Below are 22,419 nucleotides of genomic sequence, written 5' to 3'. Positions count from 1 at the left end.
ACTATCACCTTGTTATCTTAACCAATCCTGTTGTGTTGCTGTATCTGGTTTTGTCTTGTAATTACCTGGTTTTCTGTAACATTAACAACAGTTTGGGATGCAGGGTAAGTAAAAGGGGGATTAACTGTAAAAAGTGCCTCTAAATAGTATCTAATTGTGGTTTTGCTAAAGACAGGCTTGAGAGCCAGGTGGATAACTGGTTGGACCTCATAGGGCATTTTTTTATGTTCTGATATAAATGCCTTTTTTGTATGGAAGTTTGTTTTGCAGCCTTTGAATCAATATATGAAACACAGGTGGATGAAGAGCCACCTCTGTATCTGCATGGAATAATAATGAGCATCCTGGGTCCTCCTATAACACCAGAAAGTTCTTGCAAGCATGTTCAGTATGGTAGGCCAGCACAGATAAACATTTAACTCTGTTGTGTCTGTGAGTTTGTTTATAGGTACTTCTGTTGCAAGAAAAGGGGAAAGAAGAGGAGCTTCTAATTCCGATTTGTTGCAGATCTCCGGGTCTATTCCTACTATAAATATTTTCTGGTGAGTGTACATATGTACATTTTGCTTGTCTCTGCCTGTAAATGACATACCTAAATATTCCTGCTTAAAGCTACTACATTGCTTTCATTATTCCTGAGAAACACACTGAAATTAATATTTCTACCATATATCATGCCAAAAAGGTTACTTTTATAAATAAATTATTAAGATTGTAGGGGAAAATCATTACTTGCATCAGCAAAGGTTTAGATCTTGCCAAGAGGTGAATTTCACCTTAGGATGTAGAAGAACAAGTATTGAAAACAGTTACCTGCCAATTTATCTTTTCTAAAGTCAGAATTTCTGTATTAGCAGAAACTTTTGTCCCTGACTTCCAAAAGTGGAAACACTGGTCTCATTGAAAAGTAAAAAGGAAAATACATTTTGGGCTCATATTTCAGGCAAAAGTCAATGAGGAAAAGAAGTATTGATCAAAGATGGGGAGCACATCCAAAGGTGGGAGTTTTGCAGCTGTTTGCACAGGTATCCAGTTCCTAGCAAATGAGAAATCACAGACCTTAAGACATCTAGTTCAGCCCTTTTTCTAAGGAAGGACCCTACAGGGATCCTACTCAGTATTTGCCATCCTCTTTTAAAAGTACTTTTTTGATGGAAATCAAACTTTTTCATGAGCTGTTGCCCTATTCTCACTAAAATAATTATTTCTCTCATTATTTCTCCTCCTATCACCAAAGGAATGTATTTCCTGTCTCTCTGCAACTACCTTAAAATGACCTGAACATTATTTTCAGCTCTCTCCATCAGTTTTCCCTACACTAAGGAGACAAGAGTTCCTTTATTTTTTTTTCACAGATCACTATTTCTAGACACAGAGTGTCAATAAGCATGAAGTCACTACTGAAGGGACAGGGTGATTCTGGATCTATTTTAGAAAAGCTCTAAGAGCACTGTGTCTAGGTGCTGGTTTTTATCTATTTGACAGCTTCAGAAAATTTGTAAGTTTGGGTTTCCCCACACACACTTTTTTTTTTAACACCTCTGTTCTTTTTAAAAGAATCTCAGATTCCCTTGAAGGTGTCCTAATATTGTTTAGTTCAAATAGTATCTAGAGAGTGAAAAACAGCATGAGCATAAGGTATATAACAAGGTGAGAACAGGACTTCTGGTTAGGATAGGAATTATCTTCAAGGAGTAATGCAGGGTGTGTCTGACTGCTTTGCTGGGGGAAAAAGGGTTAATTGGCAACACAGTGCACCAAAGTTTTGATGCTATGAGATATGGAATAGAAAAAGGAAATTTTACCTCATTATGTAAGGGGAATTTAGTTGGGAGCCCTCACAAGACCTGTGTAATTCCACTCTGCAAAAAGCCTCTTGCTGTGATGATAACAGCCCATAAGGTGCAGAGGTGAAAAGCCAGATTGCTGCATGGTCTATGAATAAAATCATAAAAATGGATTTTAGTCTTCAAGGAAAACATTACAGCCAGGATTACCAAGAGCAGGTTACCAACATTTTACATGCAGATTCACTTCCCAGCTTCACCATAAGCTGCTGGGCTGATTTGAGGGTGAACACACTATTTCTGTGCCTTAGTTTTCTATTTGTAATGACTCACCATGAGTCAGGAGTGGATGACTCAGAGGTTATGGACAGTACAGCTCCTATGGATTGAAATCAGAGCTTGATTGGTACCTGTGTGGTGTTTCCTGGAATATACAGGAGCCCTGAAGGCTGCCAGCACATGTGCAGTGGAGTTCATGCAAGTCTGCTGTAATTTTTGGTTTTTTCCCCGAGATTGGCTTCAGCATCCTTATAACCTTTAAATACCTAAAAATGAAAATTTTAATTAAAAAAAATTAAATGTTAATGCTTCTTTTTCTGTGATGTTATTCAGGAAATTAAATGAGGTGCAGTACAGGTGTTTTTTTTTCATGGAACACTGTACCATGGGTCTTCTGGTACAACTGTAGTACAGTGTATAGCTGTAGTTGTAAAACCATAATTGACTTAGTTTGCAATAAGCTCTGTGGCAACCTAATGTACAAACTGAGTACTTTTGAATTACTCCTTGCTTTTGAGTTTTGACATTCCCTCTCCAGCTCTGCAATTCCTCAAGCATGTTAAATATGGCTTAAATTGGTATCTAGCTAAACCAACCATAATCATCTGAATACCACTATACAAGTTCAAAAATGTAACTGAGAGATGAATATTCTGCAAAGACCAAATTGTTTCTAGTTACCTAATAACTTACTCCCCCTGGTATCTACCCTGTGGTTCACAACTTTACAAAAGCAAACAAGCTGCATATGGTCTGAGTTCCCTTTCCCTGCCCTCTTCTCATTAACGTGGATCTAGTGAGAATCTCTTAATGAATATTGACTCTGAAGCACTGACATGTTAAAGAAAGGTTGAGTAGGATGTGCTTGTGTCAGACAATGAGTGCCTCTCATTTTAGTCCCATACTCCAAAATCTCAGCATTAGTGGTCGTATTGTTAATTAAGACGAAACAGAAAGCCATCCAAATAAAAGAATAAAATATTAGTTTTTGGAAACTAGATGTAAAATTACATTTTGCAGTATGTGTCATTCCAGCCAGCTATTTAATTAGGCTAATTTGGAACACATCTGTCCTTGCTTGTGGACTCATCCATGAACAGTACTGAACAGATAAGTAATTGGCCAAACATCTGCTAAATTTACCTCCTTCAGATCCAAAGCCCCAGCACAGCAATCCCCACTGTTAGCAGGGAAATTTGTGTTCTCTTTCTATACCACTGGGTGATAGATTGCAGAGCCACATGTACAACCACTCCTCCTGAGTAACAGGATGCTGCTCTATCATTATGGTCTCCAGGTTTACCACAGGTCTGTAAGAAAGCTCATCATGGTTAGTTATGGATTGTCAGAAACCAAAAGTAATTTCTGAATAATTCAGCTTTTAATATTAACTTTGCAGCTGAATAGGAGATGGAACAAGAAATGGACAGAACAAGAGATGGAACAAAGTAGCATTGACTTCTAATTGTATTAAGATTGGATTTAAGTTATTTCTTAGAGTGATGCATTCCTAGGCTTTCACTAACTGTGTCAGCCACCTCTAAAATCTCTTAAAACAAATAAAAGAAAACTTCTTACTTTGCTTTGTAAGCAAAACTAAATACAGCAGCACTGCCATCTTCTGCTTGCTTGCTTTCCTGCATGCAAATACTCAGTTTACCTTGCAAAGCAGCAACAGGGAAGGTGCCTTTTTCTTCTAGGAGGTGTCTGGGATGATAACGTTTTCTCATACTCGTAACACACGTCTGGAGTTCCACAGATAGGGGGGGATTTTCACATAAAGGAATTAAGGCATTTGCCCAGGATTGCTAAAATATCTCATCCCAGCCCAGAGCAACAGCTCAAAAATCCCAGGCCCATGCCTGTATTTGTGCTGTCCATAAGGAATAGATTAAAGCCACTGTGGCTGCTCCATAGAGTTGAGGTGTACACAAATGATCACATTATAACAGATCTCACATTATAACAGATCCCACGTGCTCCCTGTGGTCTGCACAAGTACCACGAGTCCAAAACACGGATGATCCATATGCACAGGACTTCCTGCAGCTGGGGTAGGTGTGATCACAGGCAAGAATTTGTGTGGTCCATCTGCAGTAGCTCCAACAGGTCCCAGATGTATCATAAATGCTCCTGATCTGAAGTTTCCTGGATGTGCTGTACATCAGCATTCAGGCAAGATAGAGACCTGGAAGCCCTACCCCAAATACTTTATTTTAAAAGATGCAGGTATGGTAAATGATATTTCCCTGAACTCAAGTTGCTAGCAGCAGGCACATTGATCCTGAATTGCTCCAGGGACACATTCCTCCACATCTGGGAAGTGACTGTTTAGTATATATCATATATCATACAGCATAGATGATACATTATTGAATGGAGCTTTCAGCATTAAACATTAATTATGAGTTTGATTGTACCAGAAAAACTGAAAAAGGAGAGAATTTCATTGTGTCACTTTTTCCTGTCGGGGCATTTCCTGGGGGCTTCTCACCCCATGGAGCCAGAGTGACATTGGCAGTTCTGAGCCTCCCTCTTCCGTGCAGTAATGTCTGACATTACTGGGAAGTGAATAGGTCTTAATGCTTTTTTCTTCTTAAAATAATGTAGTTAGATATTCCAGGCTCTGCTTTACTCGAGACTTTGATAGACTGAGGTGCACTGATAACTATTCTTTCACCTTTCCCTGAAAATAAGCATTATAGAACTGATGCACACCAAAGTCTGTCCATCTTTATGGAAGCACGAGACCATAAATGAGGTGAGCAGACACATTCCATTTTATGATTCTGTGATTTTTTTTGTTCCCAGAATACAGAGTTAGAATCACAGTAACATCCTGGGTTTGGTTTATTGCTCATCATTTCCTGGGGAAGGACAGTTTATGCTCCTGGGAATATCCACAGGCATTACAGTCCCTGGGAAAAGGGTCCCTTGTGTGTGCTCAATGCACTCTGCTGTGCTGATGCATTATGGACCCTGCAGACTTAACCTGTGATGCAGATCTGGTACCAACATCACCACGAACTTGATCAAGTATTGATGCAAGCTCGTTACCACTGTTCAGTCCACTGGTGTCCATCCCACAGGCTGCTACATGCTGGGCTCAGAAGTGCCAGAGACAACATCTTTTGCTTGGGATAAAAACCTTTCCCAAGTCTAGGACAGAGGTTTCTACTAGATTTGTTCTCAAACCTGGAAAGCTTCCCCCTGTGGTTTGAGGGGCCACAGGATAATGTGGTACCAATCCGAGGGCCCAGGGAGAGAGGGGGGATCCAGAGGGCAGAACAGAGAGGGCTCAGTGTTCCCAGCCACCCTATGCCATACTCTGTGGCAGAAGTCTCCCCCTTTCCTGCTCCCTTCTTCCTTGCTGCTTTCTGCACTCAGAGGTCTCGAGAGAGAGGCTCCTGCTCTCTGTCGTCAGCACCCAGGATAGAAGTCCACTGGGTGCTGGGAAGAAACAGGGACCCTTTTCCCAGGTCAGCTCTGCCCCAAGGGACCTCGGATACTTAGCTCAGAGATCACTGAGATTGGGTTTTGTATTTATTTGTTCCCCACCCCACATGTTGCAGTCCTTTCCCTGTTCCATTAAACCTGTTCCAGTTTTAACTTCTAACTTCAAGTCTCTCTTCCTTGTTCCCTTTTTATCTTCCCCTGGGAGGGTGGAGGGGGGTAACCAGGAGCAGTTCTGTCCTTTGGGTTTTGGTTTGCTCTGACCACTAAACCAAGACACTTCCCAAACCAGAGTGTGCAATCTTTTTTCTATCCCATATTCAGGGCTGAACTGAAGCATTTTGATCTCTCACTGAGTGATCCCTCTCCAGCCAAGGAGGAGAATCAGGATGGGTTGCATAAGTTTATCCTCAGCCCAGTTCCCTGGAGCAGCAGGGGCAGCAGCAGGGCAGGAGGGAGGAGCCCCAGGAAAGGGAACTCCCCATCCTCAGTACAGCTCCTACCTTGTAATCAGCATTAGGTAAGTGGTGTGGGGCACCCCTGGGTGTCACCATCAGTCAGCTGCTTTAGGGCTACTAATGGTCTGTCCTCCATGGCTGGACTGTGATCCTGTCCCAGTGAAACCAGGACAGAGTCATAAATGATGATCCAGGTGACTGTGGTTACTTTAATTCCTTTCCTGGACACAGACAATACTCAGGACAGACAATTCCACCCAAAGCAACAAAACATGGGTAAGGCACATAATGGTGAATGTGTATTATGATTGTGTGAGACAGATTTCTCTTTCCCACATAAGCTCAAATTTTCATTATTATTATCATTCTTCTCTCTCTTGGACAAATATTTAATGTTAATAACAAATTAAGAACAATTAAGAACCAATGAAAACATTAGAAGGTACTGAAAAATTGTTGCTTACCAGCCCAAACCTCAGGAGGTGAGTGAAAAGGTAGAAGTTGTTACTATAAATCCATTTTGTTGGTGAAATCTTAGTTGTCACTCAGTTAGTTGGCCTGTTTTGAAGGATTTAACCTGTTGGAATAAGAACCTTGAAATAAATCTCTTAGCTGTGATTAGAGATGAAAGAGAGATTAGCATTGGCAGGAGGGCTGAAGTCTTTTTTTCCATCTCCACTGGTGAGTCAGTGTAAAGACAGAAGAACTCCAGAGACACCAGGAAATCAATACTGCAGCATTCCTCAGGATGCCTGATCCAAGTATTTTCTCCCTGGTACTCAGCAAGTTACCAGTTTCAAGATCCTGTTCAGTCCTCTGAAGCAGGTTAGTGGTTTCTTCTGCAGGAAATCACAGGTAGGAATGTGTGTTTAGCTAAAATAGCAGATTTCAGTGAAACCAGTAAGATAAAATGTGGTTTGCTAATGAAAAAATTGCAAGCCAAGTTCCTTCAGACAATTTGTATTTAGTAAGCAAATATTACATGCAAACAAATAAATAGCCAAGCTGTGTCTTGCTATGCAGTCAGGGAAATTCCATAGCAAAGGAATAGGAAGGTGGCATCTTGGAAGCAAAAAGCTACTGTATGCTGGTGGAAGCTGTGTTTGGAGTGAGTTAGACAAGGATGTAATAAGAACAGTGTCAATAATACAGGAGAGATTTTCACATGTGTAGAGCTTCTGCTGAAAGGTTGCTCCCCTTATAGAACAAAAATCTGGCTTGCTCTCCCAGAGCTGGGGAAAAAAGTTTGTGTGTTTATGCTTCATAACTCTGGAGGGGCTCATATGCAACCATGAGGTGTGTTTCACAGAGCTTCACAGAGGTGTTTGTTACACTGAAATCCTAGGAGTGTTGTGGGTTACAGGAGCCCATTGCCAAACACAGCTTGGAGAAGACCAGGTACCTATTGCAGAGCAAGAAAATGACACTTTTAGCTCATAACTGCACTTCAGTTCTTTCAGCTGGAAGAACTTTCTTCATGGTGCTCAAAAAAATGCTACTATGCAGCAGTACCTGGGTTGCAAAATATCTTACACTAATAAATATGTTCAACACTTAGGGAAAGAATAATGTTATAGTGTATTTTAAAAATTGATCATGATGGAAAAAGAGTCTTCTCATTATCTAAAATAAATTCAGTAAATTGTTAGCACAGGAAGAAACAATCTGAAGAGAAATGTCCTTGTAGAAGTTGGGAACAGAGCAGGTAAGTTGTTCTGTCCCAGCCTCAATGCACTCATAGCAAAACTGTCCCAGAGATCCTTTGGGAAAATCAGTGACAGCCAGGGGCAGTCACCAGTGGTCATTTTTAATTTTTTTAACTAGTGTTTGAAAATGGCTGAGGAAGCCATATGAGAACAGCTACAGAAGACTGAATGTATCCTTGCTTATGGAGTTCAGATTCAAATTCCTTTATGGCTAGAACATGACAGAAAGTCTCAAATGTACAGCTTCCCAAATCAACAGTGCCTCTTGGGTAGATGAATTGTCAGTAAAGGAAGAACTGGTTACAATTTTTCCCCACATGTTAAAGCAAAAGATGCCTGGCAAGTTGAGCATTCCCACTGACACCATAATTATTTGTGTGCTGAACAATTTTGAGGTATTTTGTAAATGTGTAAATATGTAAATGTGTAAATATGTAAATGTGTAAATATGTAAATGTGTAAATATGTAAATGTGTAAATATGTAAATGTGTAAATATGTAAATATGTACATGTATTTCATAGAAATGAACAGTGAGGGATGCATTCATACACGCAGGCAGCTGTAGACTCTTTCCAGGCTTAGCAGACAGGCTGAATTCCTACAGGGTATTAATTCTGTGCCAGCAGAGCATCATCCTTTTAAATGAAAGATACTGTAGAAGAATGGTGTGAAGAAAGTGCTGCCATTTTACAAATGACTGTTTTCTGGACTTCTTTGTACAGAAGCATCTATCAGTAACCAGTATTTTATCATGATAATCAAAATTATTATAACAATATGATCACAAAGGATATTCAACCATAATGGATCATCTGCTTTAACAATCATTAAAATCAGGACTCTGGAGAGCTGCTGGCCTCAACACCTTTGGAAATAAGAAATTAAGGAAAACTACTGTGCATTTCATGCACTGTTCTGTGCATTGTGCAAAAAGTACAGAGAGATGTATAGTTTTGAAGGGAATTAATTTCCTCTGAAGATGCAGGAAAAAATGAACAACAGTGAATGAATTAGATCATAGAATCACTTTGGTTAGAAAAGACTTGTCAGATCATCAAGACCAACTATAAACTCAGTGCCCTGCCAAGTCCACCACTAAACCATATCCCTAAGCACCACATCTACACAACTTTTAAACACCTTCTGGGACGGTGACTCCAGCACTTCCCTGGGCAGCCTGTTCCAGTGCCTACAGGCATTAAAATGTTTTAGTGTTCAGATGCAGGAAGATACTTAACCATCTCCTCAGATGAATGAAACCATCTGTTTTTCACCTGAGGAAACAGAATTGATTCCTTCTGACATTTACAGATCCTGGGACAGCATTACCTTTTAAAACTGCTCACCCAGAGTTAAGCTTCATTGCAGCTGTGGCTCCTTTAGTGGGGAGGTGTTGCCATAGTTCTGGTCTGCAGCTGGTTTTAATGCTGTTTTAGCTGATACCAGTTTTATGCAGGTAAAGTAGTTGAGTCCACTAGTTTAAAAAATATTATACAAGAATCATAGAATCATAGAATCCTAGGGGTTGGAAGGGACCTTGAAAGATCATCTAGTCCAACCCCCCCTGCCAGAGCAGGGCCCCCTAGAGTACATCGCCTAGGAACGTGTCCAGGGGGGTTTTGAATGTCTCCAGTGAAGGAGACTCCACAACCCCCCTGGGCAGCCTGTTCCAGGGCTCCGTCACCCTTACAGTAAAAAAATTTTTTCTGATATTCAACTTGAACCTCCTATGCTCCAATTTACACCCATTACCCCTTGTCCTATCACTGGTCACCACTGAGAAAAGCCTAACTCCATCTCCCTGACACTCACCCCTTACATATTTGAAAACATTGATGAGGTCACCCCTCAGTCTCCTTTTCTCCAAACTAAAGAGACCCAGCTCCCTCAGCCTTTCCTCATAAGGGAGATGTTCCACTCCCTTCATCATCTCAGTAGCTCTGCGCTGGACTCTTTCAAGCACTTCCCTGTCCTTCTTGAACTGAGGGGCCCAGAACTGGACACAATACTCCAGGTGCGGCCTCACCAATCATGCTGCTTATGCTTTTCCATTTCCTCAAATTTACAGGTTTGTTTCATTGTTTATAAATGTCATTGCATTAGTGGAATTAGGTGACTGTTATGATCATATAAATACATAGGTTGGTAGTAAAGAATCACTCTAAAGAAAATTACTGAATTATTACATTAAGACCATGCTCAGAGCAGGTTTTCTGGGGTGGAAAGAAAGAACTCCATATAGGTTGCACGTGTTGAGAAAGGGCAATCACAAAGCAGAGGAAGCACTGAAGAAGGCTAAAACTTCATGGTTGGATTCTAAGATAGTTCTGCAGCATAGTTCTACATCCACATCACATACCCAGAAAACACATTGCCTCCAGCTCTAACAGGTTTTAGATACTGGATGTGATTATCTGCTTTCTGCCTGGGATTGCAATGTAACTGGAGAAGTGCAAAGGCAAAGTTCTTAGTAGTGTTGCAGAGAAGTAAGGTTAAAAATGCCAGGAGAGGTGGTGTCTTTTCTGTGAGCCCCTAAGAGCTGGGGAAAAGAAGACAAGACCTTGAAACACACAAGTTCTCCTTCAGCTGTGAAACTCTGAAATATCAGATTTGAAACTCGAGAGGGACGGGAGGTAGAAATCTGTCCCAACAGATTTTATTCCCATCACTGTGATCTTCAGAGAGAGAATTAAGTCTGTAGATCACATGGGAATGTTATTAAAGGACTGTTAATAACTTAAGAGTAGGTGCATCAAAAACAAGCTAATAAAATACACAAGATAGAAATTACTCATATTGAGGGGTTTCCTATAATTTCTCTAATTGCTCCCTGTCAACAAAAAAAAAAAAAAAAAAAAAAATTGTTGTGTCCCTGGGGCTGCAGATTGTTCAACAGATGAGGGAGTGGAAGCAGCTCCAATGAGCAGTGAAGTCAAATCCACAAATCCACAAAACCACAAATCAAAGCTCAGGACTCTGACTGGAAAATGAGGGGCTGAAAGAAAACCAAAGTGCAGGTGGTAGGAGAATTGGAATAAGGCAGGATTGTCTGAGTTCTGAGGACAAAAAGGGAAAGAATGAGCAATTTCAGCTCCAGGAGCAGAGGTTAAGACAAAAACAGTGAGTACCTAAGTAGTGAACAGGCCTCATTTAATACATCCCACTATTCTTAAAACTGCTTTTTAATAAGAACTTTGAGAAAGAAAGGAGGGACAGTTAGGTAGAGAAAGAAATACAGCATCTTAAACTGCTCTTTTTCTTAAGGTGTAAAGAAGCTCTGCTATTTTTGGTAGGATAATGTGTTACTTCACATAAAAATGGTAGTGCCTGTATGCCTGGTCAAGTGGGAAAATGTGGTGCAGGATGGTTTGTTCATCACTAATATATTCAGGTCATAGCACTTAAAAGTTGATAAAATGTCAATAATAATGATAAAATACTTTCTAGAAAACTAATGGGGTCATTAATAGTTTCTTGGTTTCCCCTGCAGTTTTTGACAGAGTGATCATGTTTGGAATATAAGTGTAGGAACAAGATTGTGTTTTGCTACTGAAATCTTTCCCCACACATAATCAACAAAATGCCTAAAACCACCTATAGGATCCTGCCTTTCTGATCCTATTTACATGATTTTTCCATATGGAAAAAAGGCTTATGTGATTATGTTTTATGAATGTGCTTGCTTGTCCTATTTAGCTACTTCTGGACACAAATTTGACAATGACACAGTCTAAGAATTCCAGATTCCTAGAATCATCAAGAAAATATGGGCACTGAGTACAAGGGAAGGTCACCACGAGTCTCATGAAGTGAAAGACAGCAGAGCAGATCACTTCTACCCATCAGAAAATCTGCACTAAAAGTTGCTTTCAGGACAAAACTCCACAGGAATTCACAGTTCACGGGTGCCGCTCTTCACTTCTTTGTCATTGCTGTAGTCTGTCCTTAGAAGAATTTCCTTATGTCTCTCACAATACATGAGATTTAAGCCATGCATTCCCTGGGGCAGACCCTTGGCAGGTCTCAGAGTGCGTGAGGCTGTACAGGAAGCTCTCTGTAGTCTCTATAAATACCCAGTCTCACAGACAGTAATCTCTCTCTCTCTCTCTCTCTCTCTCTTCTTCAGATGTCTCCTGCATGCCTGGGATCCATGCTTCTAATCAGCTTACGAGCTCTGCTTGCCCTGTGCTTCTCCTCCTAATGCTGATCTGACTATGGCTGTCCTCAAAGTCAAATTCACCAAAACAAAGAGGGACAAATTGGCTCAGATCTTATGGATCCTCAACTGGGTTTCCGTAGTGAGCGGGGTCATTCTCTTCAGTCTGGGCCTCTTCCTGAAAATAGAGATCAAGAAGCGCAACGAAGTGATGGCAAAAGGGGACATTAACTCTGTCCCCAACTTGCTGATCTCTGTAGGAGTCATAGCCTGCATCATCAACTTTCTGGGTGGCAAAATCTGCTACGACTGCTCAGATGGCAACAAGTTCTCTCGGTGGAAACTTGTTATGCTCCCCTACATTGTGTGTACCTTCTGCTTTACCTTCTGCATCCTGGTGGGAGCTCTCATGTGCTACACCATGAGGAACGAGCTGGAGGAGTCTCTCTATCTGGGGCTGAAGGATGCCATTAAGTTCTATAAGGACACAGACATACCTGGAAGATGTTTCTTAAAGAAAATGGTGGATATGTTACAAATTGGGTTCCAGTGCTGTGGAAACAATGGCTTTAGAGACTGGTTTGAAATCCAGTGGGTATCTCCTCGTTATCTGAATATGGCTTCCAAGGAAGTTGTGGAGTAAGTATTTGCTTGTCACTACAAAAAAAAAACAAAAACATTCAAGGAGGCAAAGTAGATCCTAGTTTTCTCTGGACCCTTGTCTCTTAATCAAAAGCCTGTAGAAAGACCACATTACTCACAAAATATACTAATTATAACTACATGCACAACCAAAAGTTGCCTTTTGCTAACTTTTTAAGGATGCTAAGCAAAGGAAAGGCTTGGCTTTCCTTTTTTATTGTGTTAAATTAGCCACTTTGAAATTTCAATTATAGTGAATGAACAGAAAGAAAAAAAAGGATCAGTTCTAAACAGTCAATTCTAAACACTGAAAGATCTTCATCCTTCAAGACTTTGCAAACCCGGGCTCAAATCTATATATTCACATGCAAGAAACAGCCAGTAGCACGTAGACTGCTTAAAAAGGAGAAAACCCCTTCAAAATTGAGGCAGTTTTTTTTTTTTTTTTTCCATGATGCTTCAATGCATGTAGCAATTGTGAAACTATATGCTCAAAAGTAAGAGCGTGGTAATTCTTACAAGACAATAGAAAAGTTAATAAAAGTTTTTAAAAGTAGACAATCCAATATAGAATAATCTTTCTAAAGCTGAAAAAATGTCTTCACTGATGAGAGTGGAGTAGCCACCTAATCCTGAGAAAGATGCACACAAAAAGCTTGGCTGGCTTTTGTCAAGTGTTCTGTTTTGTTTAACTCAAGACTCAGTGACAATAAAGCCAGAGAAAGGGAGGCCAAAGCTCTTGTTTTCAAAGAATTCACATCTTGAAACTGCCATCATTGCAAAGCCTCAATACAGAGCTGCAAATAAACCAGAGGACAGGACTTGGGAGAATATGGACAAGAAGTCTCAACATGTGCCAGGCAGTTGCCTGGGGGAATGAAGCAAGCTTTGGAGCAAGTGCTCTTGAGGGAGAAGTTGGAAAGAAACAGTGACACAAAGCAGACTGACTCAAGAGGCTGCTTAAATCCTAATTCTACCCTAAAAAGTGACATGACAAGAAAGATGATCCTCAGAAACTTCAGTAGTATCTCATTTTCAGGATACAATGAAAACATATTCCCTTTTATTCCTGTGAGCCATGCAGAACCAGTACAGTTTTACCCAGAGAGCTAAACTCTTTTCTTTTACAGGGTCACCAATGCTCTACCTTTATTTTAAACATACATTGTCAGTTAAATTTTGCCCTACATAGGCAGAAGATGCCAGTGAAATCAAGTGTGTGTGACAGAAGAAATTACACTGCAGGATTTCTTTTACTGCATGTAAATTGGATGATGCCATCTTGATTGCTAGAATCCAAGTTGGTGCTGCATAACCAAATTATACTGCCATTTCCACAAATCTGTTAGTGAAACATTTGATATAAAAACATGAGAAGCAAATTTCAGGTGGTAACTTGCAGAAAGGAACCAAATATTTTTCTTGGTTTTATCTCCTATTGTATGTCAGCTAGTCCTGGGTGGATTAAGAGGCAAAGCAGGTGAGAAATGACACCCTGTCAGCTCAGGTGTGAGCTTTGCACAACTGAATTTCATAATCCTCATTCATAATCCCTTCCCTCCCCTTCTATTCTATGCATGGCCAACACCACAATATGACAAGAAATGAGAGAATCAATGGGAACTGTAGGAGGATGAGGCAGGTTACACTGCTACAAACCTATCACTGCCCTGGTTGAGTAAAAACCATCTTTTTATAGTCTCAAAAGCAAGTGTTGCCTTACAACAACAGCTTTGAACTGCAACAACAAATAGCAGTGAGTGTCTTGCTCCCTCAGCTCTTCCCTTCTGAAAGTACCAAGATAAAGAGTTTTTTAGTTTGCAACTATTACAGCAAACATGATGGCAGGGGGACGTAACCCAAGTTGTGCTGGTTGCAGGAATAAGATTCCTCTTCATAACATGCAGCAGGAACTAAAAAAAAAAAAAAGAACAGAATTGATGCTTGAGATCAAGAGAGAAGCTTAAGGCCTAGCTCAAGAGATGGCAATACAACCATTTTAGATGCTCTACTGTATTTGGATCATGTCACTGAAATACACCCCAGGTAAAAGTTTCTCTTTCACAACAAACTGGCCTTCCCCTACTCCCTCTGTGAGGTTTCTTTTCTCCTCTTGCTCACAAATCTCCCATGCTGTAAATCTGTCTCCCCTCGTTGTCTCCTGCCCAATGAGTGGTTTTGCCTCTGCCTCTTGCACTGCTTGCACACTGAAGTCTGGTGTATTTGGGTTTTTCTGCCTTGGTTCAGTTCTGGTACCAAGAGTATGATGGCCACAAAGTGAAGAGGCAGACTTTATGGAGAGGAATTCATGCCTAACCCACTCCTAGGTGGCAGCAGATGAACTTCCTGAGATTTTGGGGGAAGATATTTTGGAAGCAATGTTAAACAAGACACTTTATCACCACCACCACCCCCCAAAAAAAAAGGAATGAGGTTGTATTTAGCAGGCCAACAGCAATAAAATGAAGGCAATTGTTCTGCCATCCCAGCAGAGCCACAAATACTGAGCTTCTGAGCAGTTTATGTTTGTTCCAAAGGATACGTTTAGTCACAGGATGCCAGAAGAACTGCAGAATTTCTGCTGCTTCTGTTCACCTGGTGAGTTTCTTGTGATGACTTCCTTCCCTTTAATTTAGAACAGGAAAATATGATTTGTAAATGCTAATATATAAGTTTTGGAAAATATTACAAATTCTACTAGCAAATGGTGAAAGTTGGGTATCTGAGAGAAAGTTGTTTTTCATATATTCTGGCTCCCTATGAAAGACTTAAGGGATCCATTGAAACCTGCAATGGTGCTGACCTGTGGGGCTGCCTCAGGAAATAAACCTTTTGCAATGAGCATGAAAACAGATAAAATCCTTAGAGGCTCCTTCCCCAAAGTGTGAGAGCATCTCTCAACATCTCATATACTCTCCACTTTCTGGAAAATTATTTGAAAGAGAAGTCCTCACAAGGACACACTTGTGCTAAAGAGTAGGTAATACAAGAAGAAGAGATACAAAGGATTCATTTAACTGTTCCAGAAACTCTTGATTAATCTGACACTGTTCTCTTTCCATCATATGAATTTTTTACCCTCTGATTTCTTTGGTTTTCTTTTTTTCCCCACTTGTTTTTTTCCTGTTCTTATAAATGAGAGCAAGGAGTAGTTTTAAACAGTAAATACAGTTTCAAAATTTACAAAAAGAGTATAGCTACAAAAAGTATAAAATCCCTTGTGAATTAGTCTCAAAACATGTGCCATATCAGCCATTGCACATGAGGACAAAGAAGCCAGGCAGACAATTTCCAGTGATTCCTGTGGCACGCAAAGATGTCCTTATATTAGGAATTTTATGCTGAAAACCAGCCCAGGAGTACTGAAACACAGATTTCTAGGGCCACAGCTTCCACTGGTCACACTGAGATAAACAATTTCAGAAACTGCCTTTAGTCTTTCCAGTGCAAAAATACCTAAAAAGGCTTTAGTCAGTGTCAGTGAATATTGAACACATACCTTGCATGCACAGTGCCAAGAGACACATGAGATTCTGTGCTGATACCACACTTGAGAAGCACAGCAAGTGAAAAATTCAGTTTTCCTGCAGTAAGCCATTTGTCCAGGTGGAAATTTATTCCCACTTTCCTTTCATTACACTAGAGAGGCCTACGCTGCAGCAGGCTTACGTTTTATCCTTTTCTGTTGCGGCGAGCCTTCTCTCGGGGACACGGCTCTTCTCTGGAGCTCTCTTGCCATCCCTCTCCTCAGGCATCTTCATCTCTTGTCTCCTTCTGCTTCTGGGATCATGCCTTTTATTTTGCCCTTCAGCCCCACCCATTTCCGGCTGGGGCAGGCCCTAATTATTGGGCACAGCTGGGCCTAAGCTCCCAGTTCATTATCAGCGACACCTGAGGACCTGTGGTTCTCTCTACATTTCCCCCCTTTTTGTTGTTTGTTGAAAAATAAACTTCATTTCATTATTTTTCAACATTTATAATAATTTACAATTCATTTAAACATTTCATTCAAACATTTCATTACTTTTTTAAATATTTCATTTCACAATAACTGACGGCCTCACATTCTTAATAATTTACAAACATTTTTAAACATTTCATCATTATTTTTTTAAAATATTTCATTTAATAGTTTACAAACATTTCATTATTTTTCAACATTTTTTCGCCTTTTCTATTTTTCTTCATTTTCTTAATTTTACAATTTTCTTTGCCTTTGTGGAGGGAAAATTCAGGCTCTTACCGGCTTTTTTGTGCTGCTTTAGCCTTTGTTATCAGCAGGAGATGAGGTCTCAAAACACCAGCTCAGTTTTCGCTGGTACTCGCCACCTCGGGATGCCTGGCCATGCAGAGGCTTCTCCGAGCATTCAGCGCACCAGTCTTATCGCGTGTCCCTAGGGCCCCGTTTCAGGACCGCATCGCGTGTCCCTGGGAGGCTCCGTTTCAGGACCGCACTATCGCGTGTCCCTGGGGACTCCATTTCAGGACCGCACTGTCGCGTGTCCCTGGGAGACTCCGTTTCAGGACCGCACTATCGCGTGTCCCTGGGAGGCTCCGTTTCAGGACCGCACTATCGCGTGTCCCTGGGAGGCTCCGTTTCAGGACCGCGTCGCGTGTCCCTGGGAGGCTCCATTTCAGGACCGCACTGACTTGATGCGCACTCAGAGCTCCGCTTCAGCTTCAGCATTCCTCAGGCTTGAGTTCCGCGCGCCAACTCGCTGCACCTTTCGAGCCTCATTCTTCTCTCCTGCCTGGCTCGCCATTCCGGGCTGTTGTCTTGCCGTGCTGGGCTTCTACTCTGAGCTCTTCACGCCGCCTACAGCATTTAAGCCTGGCCTTGTGGAGCTTCACTCGTGGTTGCGTTTTTGGAGCTCTTTATAGAGCGTCCCGCACCAACGTGGTGGCTCCATCTGACGTGGTTGCGTATTCGAAGCTCTTTATATCGCCTTCCACATTTAAGCCTGGCTTTGTAGAGCTTCCCGCAACCAACGTGGTCGTGTAGAGCTTCTTACATTACCTCAGCATTCACGGCTGCTGTTGTTGCCCACATTCTCCACCAGATGTTGCGGCGAGCCCTTCTCTCAGGGACACGGCTCTTCTTCTGAGCTCTCTTGCCATCCCTCTCCTCAGGCATCTTCATCTCTTCCCTTTCTGCTTCTGGGATCATGCCTTTTATTTTGCCCTTCAGCCCCGCCCATTTCCGGCTGGGGCAGGCCCTAATTATTGGGCACAGCTGGGCCTAAGCTCCCAGTTCATTATCGGCGACACCTGAGGACTTGTGGTTCTCTCTACACTTTTCTAAAAAATCACCTGACTAAAATATAAATAAATCTCCCATAGAAATAAACATCTCCTGACAGCAGATCTGCAATGCCCAAACTTCCCCTCTTGTTGCAGCCGTCTGAAGAGCAACGTTGATGGAAAGTTCTTGGTGGATGGAGTTCCCTTCAGCTGCTGCAACCCCAGCTCTCCCCGGCCCTGCATCCAGTACCAGCTGACAAACAACAGTGCTCACTACAACTATGATTTTCTGACAGAGGAGCTCAATATCTGGGTGAAGGGGTGCAGAGAGGCCCTGCTGGATTACTACACAGGCATCATGAGGTCCATTGGTATCACAGCACTGCTCATTTGGCTGTTTGAGGTAAGTCTCAAAAAATAAGTCTGTGTCAGAGTTACTGCAGTCTTCCTGCTCTCCAGGATGGGAAGCAACTACTGTGTAATGTGGAAGTGCCTCAGTATAAAATATAAAGTCCACAAGCACTTAAATCTATTGCAGGCTTTCCTGTAGTTCAGTTTTCTCAAAGTTCCCAGAGCAGAAGCAAAGCTCATTGAAGATGAGAACTATTTAGAACAGGGAAATATAATTGTGTGTATTTACAGAACTTTTTCTTCGGTGTATTTCCTTCCCTGAAGCATTTATGGGATCAGATGCAGGATGATACATACAAACTGCAGGGAAACTACATGAGGTCTGAAGATTGTTTTGAGTCAGTTTTACCAAAGAATTTAGCAAAATGTCAGCAGGCCTTTGGCTGAAAACATTGCCTTTATTTATAGGAAAAAAATCAAGTGCAGCTTATTAGTATCTCAAAGGCTCACTTTTACATTACACAGCTTTGCCATACAGCACTTGCAAACATGGGATAGCTTTTAGATGTAGGCAGGACTGGTTATTATGCAATTAAAATAAGGATATTTCAGGTAAGCATATACACCTGCAAAGATACACCTGCTGGCATCTGAAAGGAAGTTGTTTGGACATTGTCACATGAAGGTAAAGGACACCTTACCCACCTTCCTCCTCCCCAAGGGCACAGGCTAGAATATATTTGCCTTTCCTTTTTAATAAGATTTAGTTTTCTGATTATTTTTTTTGTACATAGATATGAGCCCTGTAATTGAAACAACAGTCCTCAAGTGGTGGTAGATGAGGTGGAGGTGCCAGAAAGCAGCTCTCTGGCAGCACAAGAAAAAGCTGTGGGCCAGCTCTCTGTGCTCCCTTCAATGCTGACAAGCTGCACATGCTCATGTCCATTCAAGGGAACTATGAAAGTGGAGTTTTTATCTAAAATTAAACTTGAGCTCTACTACTTAAGCCATCCTTCTTCATTTTAATGCACTGGCATGAAAGACACATCTGGCTTACATTTGAATAATTGGACCCCTCAAGAGTAACACCTGTTTAATCAAAACAAGGGGGGAAAAAATCCACAGAAATTAATAGACTACTATTTAATTTTTTTTTCCTAGTGATTGATGTTTCCATTAACTGATCACCCATTCTTTATCCATTAGCTGTAGTCTCTGAGGCTGCAGCATTCCCAAGTAATTCTAGGTATTTATGTGCTATAAGTGGCAATTGCTGCCTGAAGAGTAGAGAGACTACCAGTCAATCTCTCCCCAGTATTTTCTTTAAAAAAAAAAAAAATTAGGATTGTGGATGGATAGATTGCTGGGGTAAAGAATTTGTCTGCTCTACTCAATGTGAATTATTAGGCCTGTAGACAGGCAAGTCAGAAAGCTGAGTTGGTGGTAGGATTGAGGCTGTAAATGAAACTCTGTTTAACCATTAACTTTTCTTCCAGCTCTCTGTACTTATTGGTGTCCGGTACCTACAAACAGCAATGAAGAATGTCCTTCTGCTGGGAGATCTGGAGGGAGAATCAGATGGTTGGTTACTAGAAAACAGCTTTGTGGAAACTGCCAAATACAACATCAGCATCATTAAGAACCTTGGCAAAGCCAATCAGGTCTCCACTGTCTCAGGCATGAACGATCCCAACATTGATGTTCAGAACACAAACTGTGACAAAACCAACATTACCACAAAATCTATCCCAGCACCCAGCTAGGGAACTCTTCAAAGAAATGACATCACAAGTGTAGCTTTGATGTGTTTCAGTCTTATGGTTACCAGATTTTTCCACTGGTGGGGGAAAAAAAAGGTAGGGAAACTGACAAGACAACTGAACAGACCACTGAGAGGTGACAGCTCCAAAACTGCTGATACTTCTTTGGCTGAATGCATTTGTACTCATTCTTGGGAAATTCCTGATTTCCAGCACTCTAGAAAACTTTTGTAATTTTCTCCACTTTCTCTCCCCTGATGGTCTGAATACATCAGAAAAATCACTATGCACGAGCAATTGTGTCCCAGATAGCAGGGTCTACATGTTCCAACATACACGCTGCTCTGCTGAGTACCAACAAACTTTGTCATTTTGGCTACAGAAATCCCAGCAGCAGGGAAATCCCAGAAGAAATTGTTACACCAGGTAAAAAGATTCTCTAAAAAAAGACACAAAAAATGTGAAATGAAAACTCCGTTAGTCTAAGTTAGTTGGGTTTTTTTTCCAGAATAGCCTGAAGTGTCTCTTCATTTTTCCCCCCAAATAGTTTAGAGAAAGCAAGCTGCCATATCTCCCTGAAAATCAATGGTTTCTGCTGGAGAACTGTAATTTCTTTGCTGAAATAAAATAGCTGCCAGCTCATGCTGGGATATTTAAAATTCCAAGTAGCATGTGATATCAAGTTTGAAAACAAATACTCTCCATTAAAAAAAAAAAAATACTGGTGTTTAAAAGCTCCTAACTTTAAAAGTACTTACATGGATCCAGGAAATGGAAGATAAGGGGTTATTTCAATCCACTGAAAGCAAGGGCAGGCTGAGAGATCTCCCATCACATTCCTGGCACAGTGCTGAGGAATTCTGTCAAGGGATGGATTTGAAAGCCTTCTACACCTGAGACACTTCTAGCTGCAGGATGTCCCATGATTGTAATTCATCATTAACAGTAAGCAGGAAAACCATACTGATATAGAGGATAAAAGACCAAATAAAATATTTCACTTTTTAGTGTTGTGAATAATACATTGTTTGAATACAACTCTGGGCAGCTTGTGCATTCTTCATATATGATTGAGTAAAAGAAGTTGTATCACTGGGATATTCAAAGCAGAACTATTCCTCTTTTGAAACTCTGCAAAATTAACTCTAAAAATTCTTTTACCTGTCTAAATCATGCTGTTTTCTGTAACATTAGAATAGGCAAGAGCTCTGCTGGAAGAATATCTTGTAAATGAAATGTGTGATGTAAAAATTGCTACTCTAAATCAAGCAGGCTATGTGTATGATCATAATTTCAAATCTAATTGTTTCACTGCTTAAAATATTAGGCCTATACTTAATTATGGTAAAATGGACAGATGGGGTCTGGCTGCAGGAGCAGCCTGTAGCAGGTGTTTTGCAAAAGGCATGTAAGAGGCAAGTCCATTAGAAGAATAGTTCTTCCCTTACAAAGCCTCCTAACTTGGAGGAAACAGCTTTTTGGGACTTGGTGTGACAGAGGGTATTTGTGTCACTGTGTTTTAATATATCTCAGTGGGCATTTTTTTATTTGGATTTTTGAAAATCTATATTACACACTGACTGGCTCAACATCCTCACAATATTCCCTGACTCCTTCAAAGAACCAGATTGTTGTAAACTGAGACTTCTTTCTCTTTAGAAGGACTATGGTAAATCTCTTTGCACTGCATTTACCTCAATGTCATCTTCTTTGCTTCATTTCCATCACTTTATCCACAGTGGAATTAAACTTAACTGCTGCTTATTTCTTTCAAACACTCTGAGAGCCAAAAATACTATTTCTGCACCTCAGTCTGTTGTGGTGGTGCAGAACACTGAGCACAACAGTATCCTGGAGCCTTACCAGCAGCACTAAAATTAGCTGCTACACACCAGAAAAAAACCCCAAACACAGAAAGCTGCAGTATCTTGAGAAATCAAGGAGGCAGCTCTGTACTGCAAATAGATCAGACTTTGCAACAGAATATTTTTATAGAAATGCAGATTATTTTTTTTTTTAGACAAGTATGCAAAGTGCCACATGTCACTCAACAGCAATCCCCTCCTCGAGACAATTTTTGTCCGGCTACATTTGGAAAAACAGTTCTAGATTTCTCAATAGCCAAAAGGGGTAAGATTATCAGAAATAACTCAGGGAAAACCAGAAATTATTTCTACAGAAATTTCTTTACTGGTTTCATTCAGAAAAAATTAATCACAAGGACTAAGTACGAACATACATATTTTAAAAAAAATCTTAAAAAAAAAAAGAGAAACGTCTCAGCTTGATGAAAATGCTTACAAAACAAGACATGAGAGCAAAAATTTAAAAGAAAATTTTTTAAAAAGGAAATTTTGCTCTGTATTTTAGGAAACATTTCCTAATTGCTAAACATAACTAATATACCTACAGAAAGTAGGTGAAGCCTTACATCTTGCACCATTTCAAAATCTCTCTAGGTCATCTGTTTAGCTTGCAGAATGATACAAGTTGTGAGCTTACTCTTTTGATAGGTCTCTGGTCAAGGTCCCTGTATGATGGATTTGTCAAGGTTTCTGCTCTGAAAAACAGGTTTAGAAAAAAG

The 22,419-nt window shown here is 40.7% G+C and overlaps 1 protein-coding gene and 1 long non-coding RNA gene across 3 annotated transcripts; one reads left to right on the top strand and one right to left on the bottom strand.

Moving 5' to 3' along the window:
• Nucleotides 1–442: 442 nt before the first annotated feature.
• LOC139796502 (uncharacterized) lies at nucleotides 443–6,528 on the bottom strand. The gene is made up of 4 exons (XR_011726044.1): nucleotides 6,442–6,528; nucleotides 3,210–3,376; nucleotides 2,198–2,332; nucleotides 443–1,935 (listed from the first exon to the last, which is right to left on the bottom strand). It is a non-coding gene; the product is annotated as an uncharacterized lncRNA (long non-coding RNA).
• Nucleotides 6,529–6,669: 141 nt separating this feature from the next.
• LOC139796500 (photoreceptor outer segment membrane glycoprotein 2) lies at nucleotides 6,670–21,104 on the top strand. Of its 2 annotated transcripts, none has more exons than XM_071744624.1 (4): nucleotides 6,670–6,738; nucleotides 11,812–12,480; nucleotides 17,881–18,127; nucleotides 19,572–21,104. In XM_071744624.1, the coding sequence occupies exons 2-4, from the start codon at nucleotides 11,900–11,902 to the stop codon at nucleotides 19,836–19,838; spliced, it is 1,095 nt and encodes a 364-aa protein (XP_071600725.1). In that variant the 5' UTR covers nucleotides 6,670–6,738; nucleotides 11,812–11,899; the 3' UTR covers nucleotides 19,839–21,104. The 2 variants fall into 2 exon arrangements, with proteins under 2 accessions (XP_071600725.1, XP_071600724.1); XM_071744623.1 differs by having other exon boundaries at nucleotides 6,713–6,802.
• Nucleotides 21,105–22,419: the final 1,315 nt, after the last annotated feature.

The sequence above is a fragment of the Heliangelus exortis genome, chromosome 5 (assembly GCF_036169615.1).
Source record: "Heliangelus exortis chromosome 5, bHelExo1.hap1, whole genome shotgun sequence".
Taxonomy (NCBI): domain Eukaryota; kingdom Metazoa; phylum Chordata; class Aves; order Apodiformes; family Trochilidae; genus Heliangelus; species Heliangelus exortis.
The sequence above is the reverse complement of the archived record's forward strand: the minus strand, read 5'-3'. Positions and strand labels throughout refer to the sequence as shown.